Raw genomic sequence first — 16,085 nt, 5'->3', positions numbered from 1 at the left:
CCCGGGACCGGTCCGAACTACAGCCCGGTTTGAAGATACAGGTACTTCCTTACAGGTAAAGCCTACCAAACACTGACTGTGGGAGTACTTTTACAAATAAATAGTTTTCAGATTTCTCTTGAAGAGGCAGACGTGGACTTCCCGTCCATACTTGCCTGTTATTTAATTCGGGACATGCTTCATGTCCTTTTTAATATTCGTGACATGTGACATACGCATTGCTTGTTTTTCCCGCATTAGGGCTCCAGAAGTGTTTCTCGGCCTCCCCCTTACAGAGGCCCTTGATATGTGGTCTTTGGGGTGTGTGATGGCCCGGATGGTCCTGGGCACAAGTCTGTTTATTGGAAACTCAGCTGAGGTGGTGGTAGGATATCTGTTCTCATTGGTCTACTTGCTGGATGTCCAGTTGTGTCAGACATCGCTTCTTATGACCTGTAAATGTACAGGACACCAATTCTGTGTGATGACACATGGTGACGACGTCTGAACAGGAAGGTCAGAGGGAACAGGCGATACTGCAAACGTAACATCGCTGTTTTTTACCTCCAGGTTAAGGAAATGGTTCAGTACCTGGGAATGCCAGCGAAGCGGGTTCTGGACAACGGGATTTACACCAAGACTTTCTTCACCAAGCCTTTGTTCCAAAAGTGGACGCACAAAGTAAACGAGCCAACTCCACCAAACAGAGCACGTTTACAGCTACACAAGATTCTCTGACAGTCATGCAAACACAAATACTTTATACAAATACTCTTCTTCTCCTTCTTCTTCTTCTCTGGAGAAAACTGGCAACATACAACTTCCCACAGGTCGAGAGTTCCAATCTTTGGATGATCTGAAAACAGTAAGGGCTGAACCTTCTAGTCTGATTGATGATGTTATCCTGGACCTTGAGGATGAGTGACTGATGGTTTGGATCTTTATATTCTGAACCAGATGCGTCTGGAGGAAAACAATGCAGTGGAGGCTGTGGAACGGGAGCAGTGCATCGAGCTCCTGAAGGCCATGTTACAAATAGATCCCGATGAGAGGATCACACCCCAGGAAGTCCTCCAGCATCCGTTCATTAATGCTCATGAACTGGTTTCCTGCAACAAGGCTGTCAACCCACGCCCTGACCACCACTGTCCACCTCTAACCACCTTAGCAGCAGGTGTGAACCTGGTCCAGCCTGCTCCACCTAAGAGAAGACTAACAACGGTAGACAAGTGAGGAGACTTCCTCTGGAATGACAGGCAGCACTGCTTCTGAGAATTATGGGATGTTTTCAGATGTTTGTTTTTCTATTTGTGTTTAGTGTGCCAACTGTCCCAGAGGAGACGCCAGAGTCTTCAGCTTCTATCCATGAGAACCCGGTCACACAAGGTGAGAACCATTCACCTCTGACCCTGAACAGGAGCTGAGCATTTGGAGGACGGTGGAGTTCTGAAGTCCTTCTCATTGGCAGACCCCAGAGGAACACAGAAGCAGGGGAAGAAGAGGAAGAATCTGTTCCTGCGTGTCTTTTCCAGAATGGGGAAGACATTCAGACTCTGATGCTGTAACGTTCATGGTCCACCGCGGATCTGAAGGGACCACAGCTGAGACACGACTGGAAGCAACAGACCACAGGGTCTGTCCTCCAGGGACTGGACCCGCCCTCCAGAGTCTGTGTCCGCTCTCCGGGGTCTGTGTCCACCTCAAGAATCTGGGCCCGCTCTCCAGAGTCTGACTCCGCCCTCTAGAGTCTACTTAAAGCTACTACCAGTCAGTATGTCAGATGCAGTAACACATTCTAACGCTACTGGATTATCTTAGTGTTTGAATGAACTCACAGGTGAACACAGGTATCTGAAACGTGAACACAGGTATCTGAAACGTGAACACAGGTATCTGAAACGTGAACACAGGTATCTGAAACGTGAACACAGGTATCTGAAACGTGAACACAGGTATCTGAAACGTGAACACAGGTATCTGAAACGTGAAGTCAAGGTTCTGAATCCTCGGAGTGAAATTGATCAAGGGTCTGGAACCTTCAAAGGGACAACTGGACATATAGAAGAACTCGCTGCCATGCATCCCGAGGCCTGGTGATGTCCAGGTTTGGTTTTGGTTCCTGCCAGTGTTTCCTGCTTCCTGTGTCTTGTTTCAGAGACGCTACCTCCTGCCCTGTGTTTGTCCCTCCCGTGTGACTACATGTCCCATGGACCTTAACCAAACCTCACACTGCAGGCTGTGTGGGTCGTGTCTCTGGATCAGGATCTGGAGCACCAACGGCAGCCATTGGTTGGACAGTGAGTCTTTTCAGCCATTCAGTCAGCACCTTCAGAGCGTGAGAGGTCTTCTCCATCTGGTGGACGTCCACGGCCGGTGCTGTTCCTGGTAACAGAATCCCTGGAGTGTCTCACAGACATGAGGGTCAATGCTTGGACTCATATGGGCTTTGAGTTACCACAGTAAAAAATAAATAAATACATAAATAAATGAATAACAACCTTCATAATTTTTTTGTGGTCTCATTGAGCCGTGCTCCTAAACCAGGTGCTGCCGGGGGGTGAGTGCTACTTTCCCCAAGTTGAATGGATCAACTTGGGGAAAGTAGAACATAGAATCAGCTTCTGTCACGATTCCAGCGTGTTCTGCTTTACAGGAAATAGCCTCCACCCGTTTTACCAGGATGTCTCCGTAGCCCTGAACTGCCCTGTCTGGTAGAACCAGTGTGACTGATGACTATCTGACCAGGGGGCATTTGGCCGCTGCTGTAGTGGTTGAGGTGGGGGTAGTGGGACAGTTGCTGGTTCACGATGTCCAACGGGGGTGGAGCCATCAGTGTATCTCAGTGTGTTCTGAGCTCTACGATGAGTGGGGGGGGGGGCTTCTCTGACTAACTCAATGAGGAGACCTGTACTGTCATCATGCAGGACCTGGACCAGACGGCACCACCTGACAACATCATTTTGTTCCTTCTAGGAGTGATGGCCATTGCATACAAGGACGCGCTGCCATTTAAAAGGGGGGGGGGGCTGGTTTCTGTGAAGGAAATACGTGCTTTTATTTTGTAGAGCGGGAAGCAGCGCTCACCTCAGTGAGAAGTGCAGGTGGGCACCCAGCGGGTTCATCACTGGGACTTGTTATATATAAAAGTTGATGTTGTTCATGTTACCTGGAGGAGCGCATCCCCAGTCATCACAGAGAGGGTTGATGGACTCAACCCGGCTCGAGCACTTCTGGTTCTGTCATTCGGTCGAGGGACATTAATTCGGTCGGTTGACGCTAGTTTAATTGTTTCTGATGAAAAATCTGAAGAAGTTCTGCATGAAAGGAATTAAAGTCTCTGCCTAAACTCAAAGGTGTCCAGATTACTAAAAAAAAAATTAGAACCACTACAAGAGCAGCAACAGCAGGATACGGCTACGGCTAACGTTCATGTAAATAATAGCTCATCAGAGCGTCACAGTTCCCTACGGAGCACCACGACGGTCCGTTCTCAGACCTAAACTGTTTGACATTTACAAGCTGCCACTTGTTAACCTTGTTAGAAAGCATAACGTTGTTGTTCATTACTATGCTGATGACACCCAGCTGTACTTTAATTTCAAACTTGATAATGCTCATGAAAAAGTTAAATTAGAAATGTGTCTGAATGAGATCAGATCATGGATGACACAAAATGTTCTGTTGATTAACACCATGGAGACTGAGGTTAGTATTTTGGGCAAAAGAAAGGTCAAACAAATTCACTCAAGCTCATACTGCTCTGGACAGCACCTCCTTAGGAGCTACTACTGAGGTATGAAACCTAGGTGTCATCTTGAACAGGATCTGTCATTTAGCTCACGCAATAAGAAAGTCTCCAACACATGGTGTTTTCCATGCAAATGTCCTAATCCGTTCCAAGCCCCCAAAATTCAGACATAAATGTTTTATAGATACTTTATTAATCCCGGAGGAAATTGTATAAAGCATCAAAATGCATCAAAACATGTAACAAATACATGTTACGATTAGATTATTACACAATAAATGAGAGTTGTGCATAACGTAAAAAACAAAGAATAAAATGATGGTCATTAACCTTTTAACTGCTGTCCTCATTGTTTTTTGCCCTCTTTGGTTCATGCCCTCTTGCCCCCCCATGAACAACAGAGTGAATTCCAGTCCTCCTTCTGAACTTCTCCAACCACCCACACGACGCCTTAAACTCCTTAAACTTCCTTTAGTTTTAATAACGTGGTGATTGTAGATGCATTACGGCCATATTCTTTGGTGAGATCAACCAAACGCATCCCTTTTTCAGGCTTTTCTATCATCTCTTGATTTGTTTGTACGGACAAAAAAACCCTTTTCTCCGTCTTTTCTTTTCCTCTTTTCTCCGTCACTTTCTTGGGGTCCATAGTGAATACTCTAAAAGTTAATATATTTACCTAAAACTATCAGAACACCTCAGGGGTCGAGGGCTGAATGACGAGGACGCTGCATAGACACCTATCTAGCTCCACACAGAGGTCCCTCTGAGCCAATGGGATGCCAGGATGCTAGGTAATAGCCAATGGCAGAGCAGCTATGAGAATGTTGCGTTCAGGAACCTGTGGGAGCTGCGAGTATCAGCCCAAACTGTATTTTTACCTTAGGTAAGTCGAAATTTCTTTCGTAACTAGAGGCAATATTTTGCTGTTGAGGCGTTTAGTAAGTAGAAAGTTTTGTATGAAGAGACGTTCATAAGTAGAGGAACCGCTGCATCAGGATGTGGATTAAAAGATTCTTATTCCATAAAAACCACTAACAGTCGAGCTGCAATAGGCTCAGTATCACGAGTCCAACAAGACAGTCTTCTGACTTTAATCTCACAATAGACCTGGTTTATTTCTAATCCTAATCCTTTTATGTAAATCACACACACACACAAACACACAGGTATTCAGATTACATGACATCACTACAGGTAACCAGCGCTGGAGCGTCAGGACAAACACCAAACAACCCATCAGGCCTGGGGGCTGCGCTGCTTTATAAAGGCTGGAGACTGACGAGGAGATGGGCTGCAGGTGGGGGGGAAGGCAGGTGAAGGGAATTAAGTGATCGCCTGCAGGGGGCAGCAGATGATAGATGGAGAAAACAAGGTAACTCAGATGAGGTGAGACCCAGACTGCTGAGGGAGTTCCTTCTCTCAGGTTCTGGAAAGCAGCCCCCACATCCCTGAAGTCTCTGCAGCTGAATTCTATTCAAAAAACTTTATTTGTCCCCGAGGGGCGGACGCTGTGACTCAGGACTCATGACCCCTCTCATCTGAGGGGGGTCGTTGTAGATAGATATTTACAACACACCTGTGGTAACTCTGATGGACGCTGGCTCTCTTTGAGCTGTCAGACACTCTGACTCTACCTCTACCCCCATACCTCTAGATCTTCTATTTCTTTGCTACCCAGGCAGAGGACCCCCCCCCCCACCAGAGAGTCAGGATCTGCTCCAGGTTTCTTCCCAATGGGGAGGTTTTCCTGGCCACTGTTGCTTCATGTTTGCTCTCGGGTTGGAGGGCTCTGGTGTGATTCAGTGTTTGAATACAGTCGAGGTAACGTGACTACATGTCGTGTCAATGAGCAGAGCAGCAGCACAGGGAACCCTAGGGAACCCTAGGGAACCCTGCTGGGACCTGTGACGCTTCCAAAGACCAGAACAATGATCAGGACCTCACTGACCTTTGATCTGCTCGCTCACCCACCTACCCCCCTAACTACCCACCTACCCCCCTAACTACCCAACCACCCACCTAACTACCCACCTACCCCCCTAACTACCCACCTACCCCCCTAACTACCCAACCACCCACCTAACTACCCACCTACCCCCCTAACTACCCACCTACCCCCCTAACTACCCAACCACCCACCTAACTACCCACCTACCCCCCTAACTACCCACCTACCCCCCTAACTACCCACCTACCCCCCTAACTACCCACCTACCTCCCTAACTACCCACCTACCCCCCTAACTACCCACCTACCCCCCTAACTACCCACCTACCTCCCTAACTACCCACCTACCCCCCTAACTACCCACCTACCCCCCTAACTACCCACCTACCCCCCTAACTACCCACCTACCTCCCTAACTACCCACCTACCCCCCTAACTACCCACCCACCCACCTAACTATGAGCTTTTGGGACAAACGATGGAGTTCTCAGAAACACACCTGAGGTGCACCACAGGGTGTTCTTTGTCTCTTCCTGTCGTGGAGTCTGTCTCCCCCCTTGATGAACCGTAGGAATCCTTTGGGATCAATGAAGGATGGATCTATCAATCTACCGGTCTGTCTGTGCAGTAGCACAGGAACAGGGGGGTGTTGTTGGGGGTGGTTGTGTTGTGGACCGGTGTTGGGGGTCAGTGTGCTCCAAACAGCTGGCGGTCCAGTTTGAGGAGCTGTCTCAGGAACCCCCGGTTGGGGAGAACCCCGCGGTTCTCCTTCACAGCACAGACGGCCTCCACCAGGGTCAGCTTCTGCTTCAGCATCAGGTAGGCCAGCACCAGGGTGGCGGACCGGCTCACGCCCACCTGGCAGTGCACCAACACCCGACCTGAGAACCAGACAAACACTGAAGTGTGATGTGGGTGTGGCGGTCACGTGACCGTCTGCAGCTCCACCCACCTCCTCTGCTCAGGGCGCCGTGGATGAAGTCGGCCGCGGTGTGGAAGCTGACGCTCAAATCGAACCCACAAGAGTCCTGGGCCTCCACGCCCATGTAGGCGATCCCCAGACCCTCGTACGCCTCTGGCTGGGCGGAGCCTCTCTGGTGGGCCGCGTTCAGAACGCGAGTGACTCCATGAGAGCGGAGAGCGTCCCGGTTCTCTGCACTGCACCTGAGAACACAGAGAACCGTTTGCTGGAGAACCGTCTGCACCCAACAGCGTCATGGGGACAACGCCGGACGTATGAACACATGAAGAACCCTCAGACGCGTGGCCACGCCTCCGGTCGCTGGAGGCCAGAGCAGAGCTGAAACCAAAGCCAGGATCAGCTCCGTCTTCAGGTCCACCTGGTTCCTGTCAGGTCTCTGGGGGGGTTCTGTGGACTCACCGGTCACCAATGTAAAGCCCCGGCCACACCTCGTCTGCATGGCTGATGATGGCTTTGCCCGTCAGCAGGAGTTGCTCCAACTCAACCACGGCTAGTCCAGGTGAGCTCAGGTCCACCTCCACTGTGCGGGGAGGAGGTTGGTCCTTCCAGGATGCAGGAAGTCTGGACCTGTAAGACATCGGTGTCCCTCTTCAGGGGGGTGTTGGCGGGACGGCAGCTTGAGGTTCACCCACCACACAGTCGTCAGGCTACCACCATCAGATGAGGTCCAACCAATGTTCCTCAAAATAGAAGCATCCTATTTAAGGATCTGTAGCTAGCAGAATAGTGGGGGCTGGGGGGATCAGGAGGGGGCAGGGGGGCCGGCTGTGTAGCAGCTGCTACAGCAGGAATCTGGAGCCTCTGACCAGAGGATCGTTGACCCTGAATCTTTAAATCGATCCTCATGAAAGAGTCCTCTGACGATCACAGCCCCCCTGGCTGAAAACCTTCGTCTTTCTAGTCTCTCCCAGTGCAGCTGGAGTTGGAAACAGGAAGTGAACACAGGAAGTGAACACAGGAAGTGAACACAGGAAGTGAACACAGGAAGTGAACACAGGAAGTGAACACAGGAAGTGAACACAGGAAGTGAACACAGGAAGTGAACACAGGAAGTGAACACAGGAAGTGAACACAGGAAGTGAACACAGGAAGTGAACACAGGAAGTGAACACAGGAAGTGAACACAGGAAGTGAACACAGGAAGTGAACACAGGAAGTGAACACAGGAAGTGAACACAGGAAGTGAACACAGGACACGCGTCTCCTTTTCATGCAAAGCTTTGAGCTCCTTTATTTTGACTCATAAAATCATCTGAAATGTGACACGTCTGTAACCCTGGTCCAGCCCCCCACCCCCACCCCCACCCCCACAAACAGGTGACACATCCCAAACTGACCCCCCCACAGTAGTTTGAGCTGATCTGCAAACACATTTGGAAGTCATGGAGGGTCTGCAGAGACGGGGGCGACTAACAGGAAGTGTTAGGAAGGAACAGGAGCCAACTTCCATGTGGAGGAGGAAGAGGAGGAGGAGGAGGAGGAGTAGGAAGAGGAGGAAGAGGAGGAAGAGGAGGAGGAAGAGGAGGAGGAAGAGGAGGAAGATGAGGAGGATGAAGAGGAGGAGGAAGAGGAGGAAGAGGAAGAGGAAGAGGAGGAGTAGGAAGAGGAGGAAGAGGAGGAGGAAGAGGAGGAGTAGGAAGAGGAGGAAGAGGAGGAGGAAGAGGAGGAAGATGAGGAGGATGAAGAGGAGGAGGAAGAGGAGGAGGATGAAGAGGAGGAGGAAGAGGAGGAAGAGGAAGAGGAGGAGGAGTAGGAAGAGGAGGAAGAGGAAGAGGAAGAGGAGGAAGAGGAGGAAGAGAAGGGGAGGAGGAAGAGGAAGAAGAAGAGGAGGAGGAGCCAGACGTAACGATGCTTTATGTCGTTTATGTAACTGAAAAAAAGACTCAGAATCCGACCCCCCAGTAGCTGTATACCCCGACCCCCCAGTAGCTGTATACCCCGACCCCCCCCAGTAGCTGTATACCCCGACCCCCCCCAGTAGCTGTATACCCCGACCCCCCCCAGTAGCTGTATACCCCGACCCCCCCCAGTAGCTGTATACCCCGACCCCCCCCAGTAGCAGAGGGCATCCCCTAACAGACTTGTGACATCATCGTCCACCAGCAGGCGGAGCTTCTGACACTTTGGACAGGAAGTGAAGAAACGAGTCTGTGAGGGCGGGGCTCTGAGGACAGGTGAGGGAGGGGCTCTGAGGACAGGTGAGGGCGGGGCTCTGAGGACAGGTGAGGGAGGGGCTCTGAGGACAGGTGAGGGCGGGGCTCTGAGGACAGGTGAGGGAGGGGCTCTGAGGACAGGTGAGGGAGGGGCTCTGAGGACAGGTGAGGGCGGGGCTCTGAGGACAGGTGAGGGCGGGGCTCTGAGGACAGGTGAGGGCGGGGCTCTGAGGACAGGTGAGGGCGGGGCTCTGAGGACAGGTGAGGGTGGGGCTCTGAGGACATACATGCAAACAGGTAACAAAGTTAGACGAAGGATCTGCGACCCATAATCCTCAGGGGCAGCATGACGACAGTCTGGACCACCTCCACCTGTGGCCCCGCCCTGTGGCCCCGCCCTGCTTTGCGGTGTAGACAGCATGACGTCGAAGGGCGGCGGGACGCTCTGGATATGTACATCAAGTCATGTGACAGCAACGTTCACCTGGGAGGCGGGGCTTAGGCCACGCCCCTGATTCCGGAGCCTTTTTTGGTGGTGGTGGGGGCCTCCTGGAGGAGGAATCTGATTGGATGGCCCCTGGTCCTTCAGAAGGCCTTCTTCTCCAGCCGGTCCAGAATGGCCTGGATCCTCTGGACCCCCTCCCTGCGGGCGTGGCGGACGGAGTCCCGCCCCCCCGTCTCCACGGCGTCCAATAGCAGCAGCTCTTTGGTCAGCAGCTCCTCCAGGACGCGGTACCCCCGGTCCGACTTCCTGCCCACGAACTCGTCCACGTCCTCCTGCAGCAGCTGCACCCTCCCCAGGACCTGCTGCACCACCGCCAGCCCCGGGGGGGGGCTGGGGGCCCGCGGGCCCGGGCCACCAGGGGGCGGAGCCTGCGCTGGGGGCTCACCTGCTGAAGGGTGGGGCTCTCCTCGTCGGGTCTGGTTGTACATCTGGGGGGGTGCACTTATCTCTGCAGGTTTTCCATTGGAGGGTTTTTGGGAGGGGGTGGGTCTGGGTTTGGGTCCCACATGAGGAGCCCGATGGTGCTGGTGGTCCTGCGGGGGGGGTGGGGGGGGACACACACAGACATCAAGGTGGGGGGCAGTTCACCAATGCTGACCCAGGTCAGAACTACAATCGGGGGGGGGGGGGGTCTCGAAACAAGCACCACTGTCACCCCTGGGGGGTTTTGGGTGTAACGCGTCGCCGCGGTAACAGTTCCTACCTTGGGCTGGTACGGAGGGGGCGCCCCTGTTCCGGTCCCCGGCCACGCGGGGGGGTGCGCAGGTCGGACAGGAGCTCCGTAGTGGTTCTGGGTGGGGGGCTGCTGGCCCGGCTGCCACTGCTGCTGTGGGGAGGCGTACCCCCCCGATTGAGGCCACGCCTCCACCTGAGGGCTGGGGTGGAGGGGCGGGCCCGTAGGGTAGGGGGGGTTCGGAGGCATGGCGTGACTGCTGTCCGGGTAGTGGGGGTAAGGCCCGGCAGGGAACCCTGCACCCTGCGGGGGGGGGGGGAGCAACCAGTCAGTGTGTGTGATGGACAGGAAGTGGCGGGGTGTGTGTGGTGTGAGCTCACCCCTGGGCAGGGGGGGCCAGGATAGTGATGCTGCCCAGACGCCCCCCCACTCTGCTCGGTGGGGCCCCCCTGGCTGGGAAAAGAGCCCGGACCCCCCCTCTGGGGGTCGGCGCAGTAGAACGGGTTGGACGGGTGGAAGCTGCTGGGGGGGTACGACCCGGGTAACACCTGAAACACACCCGACAGAAAGTGTGTGTGTGTGTGTGTGTGTGTGTGTGTGTGTGTGTGTGTGTGTGTGTGTGTGTGTGTGTGTGTGTGTGTGTGTGTGTGTGTGTGTGTGTGTGTGTGTGTGTGTACCTGGGGGTTGAACTGACCCTCTGACCCGGACTGGAAGCTCTCATAGTGTCCTGAGTTGTGGGTCTGGGGGTACCAGTACTGGGGGGGGTATCCTGGGTACTGGGGGGCATCCTGAGGACAACAACAGACATGTTAGGACACGGGGGGGCCGGGTCAGCGGGACATTGTGATTCGGGTCCATCATCACCTGTTTTTACAGGTAAACACCAAAAACAGTGACGCACACGTCCGCTGGTGTTTCACAACAAACAACACAAACAACAACACAAACAGCAACAAACAACACAAACACAACAAACAAACACAACAAACATCACAAAACCAACAAACAACACAAACACAAAAAAACCACACGTAACAAACACAAACAACAAACACAACAAACATCACAAACAAACAACACAAACAACACAACAAACAACACAAACACAACAAACACAACAAACAACACAAACACAACAAACAACACAAACAACAACACAAACAACAAACAACACACACAAACGCAACAAACAACACACACACAACAAACAACACACACAACAAACAAACACAACAAACAAACACAACAAACATCACAAACACAACAAACAACACAAACAAACAACACAAACAACACAAACAACACAAACACAACAAATACAAACAACACAAACACAACAACACAAACAACAAACAACACAAACAACACAAACACAACAAACACAAACAACACAAACACAACAAACACACACAACAAACAAACACAACAAACAAACACAACAAACACAACAAACAACACAAACACAACAAACAAACAACACAAACAACACACACAACACAAACCCAACAAAACACAAACAACACAAACAAGAACTGATTTTCTCCAGAATGATGAGGTAGAGCGAAACGGGAGGACAACGACAGAACCCTGGACAGAACCCTGGACAGAACCCTGGACAGAACCCTGGACAGAACCCTGGACAGAACCCTGGACAGAACCCTGGACAGAACCCTGGACAGAACCCTGGAGCGACGGCCTCGTCTGTGGATGAGTTAGGGAACGACTTTAGTCACGTCAGCAGTGGCCGCGACAAGAAGTTGGAAGAAACAGACGAAGAATGGTTGTCTTAGAGCAAGAACAACAAAGAACGGAGGAATGTGAACAAAGCTTTGGACTCAATGTGATCATCACTGGAATCAAACTTCAGCCAAGGAATCCCCCTCCTGCTGTGGCCAGAGGGGGGGGGGAACTGAACACAGCACTGATTAGAAGTCAGTGGAACAACAGGTGAGTTCTCAACTGAGGGATCAGGAGATTAATATCAATCCGGACCCGATCAAGACGTGTCACCCACTACCATCTGGAGGTAAAAGACCACCTGCTGTGCTGATGAAATTCCTAAATCGCAAGTACAAAATTGCTCTTTTGAAACAAGGATTAAAATGAAAGGAACAGACGTCACTGAGAACCTCACCAAAGAGAATGCTGATATCGCTAAAAGAGCTCAACAGCTGAAGAAGAATGGGCTGATGGACAACACCTGGACCTACACCTGGACCGACACCTGGACCTACACCTGGACCGACACCCGGACCGACACCCGGACCGACACCCGGACCGACACCCGGACCGACACCCGGACCGACACCCGGACCGACACCCGGACCGACACCTGGACCAACACCTACAGGATCTTCATCAGAACAAAGGAGCTTTATGATGAAAACGACAGTGATCAAAAATGTGGAAGAACTGGGGAAATTCGACCAATAAGGTCTGACCTGATAAATCCTCTGTAACTCCAACCCAGCAGGGAACAGCCACCTCTGCAGTCTGAAGACATGAAAGATCTGATGCAGAGAACAGCTGATCAGGATAGTTTGGAGTTGAAAACCGATTTTGTGGACCATACCCCGTCTGACCAAAATGGAACTTTGGACACTCCAAGTACTACATGGAACAGTAGAAAACCCATTCAACATCACCAACGTCAGAAACATGGACTTCTTCTTCTCCTCCTCCAGGCTTTTCCCTTCAGGGTCTCCACAGCCAATCAGTGTCCTCCATCTAACCCTGTCTTCTCATCCTCTTCTCTCACACCAACTACCTTCATGTCCTCTTTCACTACATCCATAAACCTCCTCTTTGGTCTTCCTCTAGGCCTCCTGCCTGGCAGTTCAGAACTCAGCATCCTTCTACCGATATGTTTCTAGTATGAACACCGTCTGCTGGAGGAGGTGAAGGTGATCACTGTCCTCTGGTGGAGAACACTGGAGGTCAACTCCCTTTGACCGTCTGATGGTCACAAACCTTGTTGTTCCAGGACGAATGTAGACGTGGTTCTGCTCCAGGGTGAAGGCTAATGTCTGGAGGTGGACCAGGGTATGAAGGTCTGTCAGAACCCGCTGTGTGAACTGGTGGGAGACACTTCATGTTGTTGACAACATGTTGTAAACAGACGTGTGTTGGTTCAGGGGGGGTCACAAACCTGAAGGCTCCTCCCGTCAGCCCTCTGTGGACACGGTGTTGTCCGTGTGACGGAGGAGTGACGTGTTACAGTAACGTGTCCCACAAAATAAACCAAATAAACAACACAAACAACACAACAAACAACACACACAACACAAACAACAAACAACACAAACAATAAACAACACAAACAATAAACAACACAAACAACACAAACAACACAACAAACAACACAAACAACAGAAACAACAAACAACACAAACAACACAAACAACACAACAAACAACACAAACAACAAACAACACAAACAACACAACAAACAACACAAACAACAAACAACACAAACAACACAAACAACAAACAACACAAACAACAAACAACACAAACAACACAACAAACAACACAAACAACACAAACAACAAACAACACAAACAACACAACAAACAACACAAACAACAAACAACACAAACAACAAACAACACAAACACAACAAACCGGCACCGGCTCACGCGCTGCTCACGGGGGGAGGGGCTTTCACACGGTTACGTAACTCGTGTTGAAATCCCGTCACGTCCACCGGGAGGTCAGAGGCTCGTGCCGCTCTGTTACGTCACAGCAGCTAGCTGTTAGCTGCGTTAGCCGTCCGGCTAGCATGAACAGAGCGCTCACGTGACGCCAGCTAACCGGCTAACGCGTCCGGGATGAGTGACCCCCCCTCACCATGCTGTCGGTCCCGCGCGGGTTCCGGATCTCAGGTCAGACGTGACGTAGCACCGGCTAAGCTCGAGCCCACGCGCGCGTCCTTCCGTCCATCGTCCAGCCGGAGGCTCGCGCTGCTAACGACACGGAAGCAGGAAGCGACGGACCGACACCGAGCCGGAAGTCGGTCCGGTCCCTTTAAGGCCCCGCTGCACCGCGGACACACACCGGAACCGGAACCAGAATGGGCTCTGGTGTCACGTGAGCCGCAGGAAGCGTTGTGGACCAATCAGAACGCGTCTTAGAAGAACAGAACCAACAAGCAGCGGTTATCGGTGTCGGTTTCACAGGAATCGATATTTGAATCGATCTCTGTTTCCGTCAGGAACATGAATGTTCCTGACGGAAACAGAGCCGAGGGGGCGGGACATCTACCGGAAGTTTGTCCCGGACTTGCATAAAGAGGCTTCCGGTTCAGTGACGTCATCACAAGACTAAACAGCTCGTTCCCGACACGGAAGCACCATGAACTACGTACCGGGGACGGCCAGCCTCATCGACGACATCGACAGTGAGTCGGGGGGGTCCGGGGGGGTCCGGGGGGTCCGGGGGGGTCCGGGGGGTCCGGGGGGTCCGGCGGCTCGGTGTTCTGACCCGTCGTGTTGTGGTTCCCCCCCAGAGAAGCACCTGGTGCTGCTCCGGGACGGCCGGACGCTGATCGGGTACCTGAGGAGCATCGACCAGTTCGGTAAAGCCCGGCTCGGTTCCGGTGAGCGGCCCGACCGGACCGGACCGGGCGGGGCCCGTTAACCCTCTCCTGTCCTCCGCAGCCAACCTGGTGTTCCACCAGACGGTGGAGCGGATCCACGTGGGCCAGAAGTTCGGGGACATCCCCAGAGGGATCTTCATCGTGAGGGGGGAGAACGTGGTTCTGCTCGGAGAGATCGTGAGTCTGGTACCGGGGGGGGGGGGTGTCGGGTCCCGTTAGTGTGTCACGTGTTGAAGCAGCCCCTGTCCTTCATCAGCGGTCCTCCTCCTGGTGGACCGGTACCGGAGCAGGAGGACCGGTTCCGGTCCAGACACCGGGTCATGTTGTAATGGTTCTGGGCCGCCCCTCCCCCCGGATCCTGGAGCCACTGTCCCGTCTCGGGTCGGTCTGACCGGGTCGACACAGAACCAGACCCCTAACAACTGAGTTTAAATCCCTGCATTTGGACCTGGGGGGGTCAGGGGTCGGTCCGCTGAGGACACGCCCCCTGACCTAAGACCGCCCCCCTTCTGAGGCCTGCAGGAGACCGGCTCCTGAGCGTCCCCATCTGAACAGGGGGGGGGGGATTCTGGTCCGGGTGGGGTGAAGGGGTGGTTTGGGAGATGTGTGACACAAACCGGGCCCCCACAGGACCGGACCCCTGTAGACCAGCCCATTTAGCCTGTGACATGATGTGTCCCCCCCAGGACACGGAGCGGCCCAGCCAGGCCCCCCTGCAGCAGGTGTCCATCGAGGAGATCCTGGAGGAGCAGCGGCTGCAGCAGCAGACCCGGCAGGAGACGGACCGGGTCAAGATGCAGGTTCTGAAGGACCGGGGGCTGTCCGTGCCCCGCCCCGACAACCTGGACGAGTACTGAGGGGGGGCGTCCCGCCCCCCGCCTGAACGGACCCACTTTTCTTTTGTTGGCCACCAGGGCGCGTCCTGCAGGCCCGGACGCCGCCGGGGAATTTCCTTTGCTTTGTTGGAGGTGGGCGTCACCCAACCCGCCCCCCCCCCGACCCGCTGATGTTTGATTTGGGCCTGATGGCGCCGCGCCGCATTAAACTGAGTTGTTACCATGGAAACATTGTTGTCACGTCATTTGTGTCGGGTCAATGACCCCCGGCGCCGCCCGGTGACGTGTTGGGGGGCGGGGCCTCTACAGGGTTCCAATCCCGCTGGTTCCTCGTGATTTGAGGCGTTACCCTGTTCCTGCTGGCGTCTGATTGGACTAGACGACCTGATGACATCAGCATCAGGCGGATCGAGATGCTGTCGTGTTCTGGTTCTGGTGACCCATCAGGTTTGATCCTGGTCACATGATGCTGGTCGGCCAATCGGGGTGGCTTCAGGGGGCGTGGCCCTGACCTGCCGGTAGACGGTGAGTTTCTGGAAAGGTGAGAGACGGACTTCCGGGTTCGCTTCAAAATAAAAGCACACCGTGACGCGTTCAACAGAAAGCCGTCTGCACCAACGAAGAAGACGGGGCGTGGGGGGGTGATGATAAAATAATCCTCA

At 53.1% G+C, this 16,085-nt stretch overlaps 3 protein-coding genes across 5 annotated transcripts; 1 reads left to right on the top strand and 2 right to left on the bottom strand.

Moving 5' to 3' along the window:
- Positions 1–6,135: 6,135 nt before the first annotated feature.
- LOC137592525 (dual specificity protein phosphatase 26-like) lies at positions 6,136–7,932 on the bottom strand. Its single transcript, XM_068310787.1, has 3 exons — positions 7,059–7,932; positions 6,630–6,841; positions 6,136–6,558 (listed from the first exon to the last, which is right to left on the bottom strand). The coding sequence occupies exons 1-3, from the start codon at positions 7,235–7,237 to the stop codon at positions 6,365–6,367; spliced, it is 585 nt and encodes a 194-aa protein (XP_068166888.1). The 5' UTR covers positions 7,238–7,932; the 3' UTR covers positions 6,136–6,364.
- Positions 7,933–8,694: 762 nt separating this feature from the next.
- On the bottom strand, positions 8,695–13,991 carry bag4 (BCL2 associated athanogene 4). Of its 2 annotated transcripts, none has more exons than XM_068311738.1 (5): positions 13,840–13,991; positions 10,668–10,778; positions 10,371–10,538; positions 10,021–10,293; positions 8,695–9,850 (listed from the first exon to the last, which is right to left on the bottom strand). In XM_068311738.1, exons 1-5 carry the CDS (start codon positions 13,840–13,842, stop codon positions 9,398–9,400), a joined length of 1,008 nt encoding a protein of 335 aa, XP_068167839.1. In that variant the 5' UTR covers positions 13,843–13,991; the 3' UTR covers positions 8,695–9,397. The 2 variants fall into 2 exon arrangements, with proteins under 2 accessions (XP_068167839.1, XP_068167838.1); XM_068311737.1 differs by lacking the exon at positions 13,840–13,991 and adding an exon at positions 12,961–13,291.
- A 142-nt stretch (positions 13,992–14,133) lies between these two features.
- Positions 14,134–15,565, top strand: lsm1 (LSM1, U6 small nuclear RNA associated). Of its 2 annotated transcripts, XM_068311739.1 has the most exons (4): positions 14,197–14,389; positions 14,498–14,566; positions 14,649–14,764; positions 15,274–15,565. In XM_068311739.1, exons 1-4 carry the CDS (start codon positions 14,344–14,346, stop codon positions 15,442–15,444), a joined length of 402 nt encoding a protein of 133 aa, XP_068167840.1. In that variant the 5' UTR covers positions 14,197–14,343; the 3' UTR covers positions 15,445–15,565. The 2 variants fall into 2 exon arrangements, with proteins under 2 accessions (XP_068167841.1, XP_068167840.1); XM_068311740.1 differs by lacking the exon at positions 14,498–14,566 and having other exon boundaries at positions 14,134–14,389.
- Positions 15,566–16,085: the final 520 nt, after the last annotated feature.

The sequence above is a fragment of the Antennarius striatus genome, chromosome 3 (genome assembly GCF_040054535.1).
Source record: "Antennarius striatus isolate MH-2024 chromosome 3, ASM4005453v1, whole genome shotgun sequence".
NCBI lineage: Eukaryota > Metazoa > Chordata > Actinopteri > Lophiiformes > Antennariidae > Antennarius > Antennarius striatus.
Note: the sequence above shows the minus strand (reverse complement) of the source record. Positions and strands in the feature narration are given on the sequence as shown.

Coding starts and splice junctions, on each gene's coding strand:
- LOC137592525 (XM_068310787.1), bottom strand. CDS start 7,237: ATGTCTTACAGGTCCAGACTTCCTGCATCCTGGAAGGACCAACCTCCT. Junction 6,842..7,058: donor GGGCTTTACATTGGTGACCG/GTGAGTCCACAG, acceptor CTGTGTTCTCAG/GTGCAGTGCAGAGAACCGGG. Junction 6,559..6,629: donor CGGCGCCCTGAGCAGAGGAG/GTGGGTGGAGCT, acceptor TCTGGTTCTCAG/GTCGGGTGTTGGTGCACTGC.
- bag4 (XM_068311737.1), bottom strand. CDS start 13,083: ATGAAGTGTCTCCCACCAGTTCACACAGCGGGTTCTGACAGACCTTCA. Junction 10,779..12,960: donor ATTCGTCCTGGAACAACAAG/GTTTGTGACCAT, acceptor TGTTGTCCTCAG/GATGCCCCCCAGTACCCAGG. Junction 10,294..10,370: donor CTGGCCCCCCCTGCCCAGGG/GTGAGCTCACAC, acceptor CCCCCCCCGCAG/GGTGCAGGGTTCCCTGCCGG.
- lsm1 (XM_068311739.1), top strand. CDS start 14,344: ATGAACTACGTACCGGGGACGGCCAGCCTCATCGACGACATCGACA. Junction 14,390..14,497: donor CCTCATCGACGACATCGACA/GTGAGTCGGGGG, acceptor GTTCCCCCCCAG/AGAAGCACCTGGTGCTGCTC. Junction 14,765..15,273: donor TGGTTCTGCTCGGAGAGATC/GTGAGTCTGGTA, acceptor TGTCCCCCCCAG/GACACGGAGCGGCCCAGCCA.